Source organism: Octopus bimaculoides, chromosome 13 (genome assembly GCF_046866305.1).
Source record: "Octopus bimaculoides isolate indiv1 chromosome 13, ASM4686630v1, whole genome shotgun sequence".
Taxonomy (NCBI): Eukaryota; Metazoa; Mollusca; class Cephalopoda; order Octopoda; family Octopodidae; genus Octopus; species Octopus bimaculoides.
Genome location: NC_142940.1, coordinates 27,270,313 through 27,272,243, shown reverse-complemented (window position 1 = coordinate 27,272,243; position 1,931 = coordinate 27,270,313). Strand labels below are relative to the sequence as shown.

The 1,931-nt window shown below is 32.7% G+C and overlaps 1 protein-coding gene across 1 annotated transcript in view; it reads left to right on the top strand.

Moving 5' to 3' along the window:
• Window positions 1-1,616, top strand: part of LOC106870652 (C4b-binding protein beta chain-like) — a 373,000-nt gene extending 371,384 nt beyond the window's left edge. The window contains exon 5 of the mRNA XM_089361584.1: window positions 946-1,616. Coding sequence (XP_089217710.1) covers window positions 946-994 — 49 coding nt within the window. The 3' untranslated portion in view covers window positions 995-1,616. The remainder of the gene's footprint in view (window positions 1-945) is intronic.
• Window positions 1,617-1,931: the final 315 nt, after the last annotated feature.

The window sequence follows — 1,931 nt, the reverse complement described above, 5'->3', positions numbered from 1 at the left end:
GGGCAGACCATCCTAACCGGGCGATTTGCAACTTGTTCTATCGCTCATCACTTCCCTTATTTCAGAGGCTGTGCCTTTAGTAGAAAGGATTATTATTATTATAAATGGAAAAATATCCTAATTCCCACAAACCCGCAAAATTACAGACCCATAACATGTCTCCTTGCAACCAATATAGCGGTAACTGCAATAGTATCGTAGGGAATGGGCAGACATTTAAAATAAATCAGTTTCCAAAAGAGCTGAAGGGATGCTGTAAAGGCTCATATGGCTGTAAAATCAGTTAATGATCAACAAAGCCGTAACTGAAGACTACCGAAAGTAAAAGAAAAGTCTAAGGGTGGTTTGTATCGATTACCGGAAGGCTTTTCACGGCATTCCCCCCATATGGATCCTTGGGGCACTAATCATAAGCAAGATAGCACCAACAGTGATAAAATTTGTAAAACATGTCATAAATAAATGGCTAACAGTTCTGCGGCTACAGACAAGAGGGAATTATAAAAACTAAAGCCATCCCCACTAGAATAGGAATATACCAAGGGGACCTGCTCTCTCCACTCCTTTTCTGTCTAGCACTGACGCCTTTAACCGATATATTATACTCCTTTTCTTTGAAAGTCAGCATCAGTTATCTTTAAGTTTTTGTTTTCCCTCTATCTAAAAGGGAAATATTAACTTGGCATATTCTTTGTATTCATCATTCAGTAAGTCACGCTTTAACTTATTTCACAATCTAATGGTTGTTTAAAAACAGTTTAAAATCAATGATTAAAACCTTATGATCAGTCCTGTCAACTTTGTGATCAGTTTTGACAATCTGATAATCAGTTATGACATTCTATTTCTCAGTTTGAACTGTTGTGTCAATCCAAAGATGATCTCGAAGAATCTAAAAATCAACTATTCTAAGAGGAAGATGAATTTTTCTAATTTAAAGATCAGCTGCAGCAATGTCAAGATTAGTTTTAAAAATCTGACAGATGAATTATAAAATCAATTTTACTTCCTTTCTTCTTCAGACTTCAACGAATGTATTTTCAACAACGGCAACTGTCACCAGGTATGCTATAATACACCAGGTTCATTCTTCTGCGGATGTAGACCCGGATATATCATGGACAAAGGTATCTGTAAAGGTTAGTCAACCCGTTTCCAGCTTGATGAAGTCCATAATTGCTAACGGAATAAAAAAAAAAAAGAATTTAAAATGAAAAAAATTAAATAAAAACAAAACAAAACAAGAAATGAAAAAGTGATTTTAAAAAATAATTACAAAATGAAAAGAGAAAAACTGAATGAAATATTAAGTAAAAAAATATTTGAATGGCATGTTGTAAAGATATTTTTTATGAGTTTATTTGTCGGAAATATTATTTGCGATGTTTCAAAGGAATTGTAATTGAAAATGCATGTTAGCATGGTATAATGAGTTTTAATTATTTTGCATGGCTGTAGTAGCATCAGTTCAGTTATAGGCAATCAGGTAAGGATTTATACATATACTTTACATTCGAGAACTCATTCTACAATAACCGAACGAATTGAATCCCAATGACGTCACTGAAGCGTGAGATTTCATTTAATTCCTATGAAGGTAAGTCTTAACCTTATTAAAACCAAGCAAATTTGAAGAAGGACAAAAATTAAATTGCGACAGACGTATTATTTACTTCTAAACAAGGCGCTTGTTTCTTTACCTTTGAATGAATTTCTCTTCATATCTGTCATTGTCTTTATTGTTCTTGGATTTTGACACCAAAAAACAATTTATGTTGATATAAATCGAGATATTACTTTGAATTATTCCTTTGATGTCTGTAACATCTCTTCTGCTGCATAGAGAGATATAAACAGATTTATATATTTATATTGCTAATTCACAATATATATAGATATAAATAATGCAAAAAGTAATGTCTCCGCATACT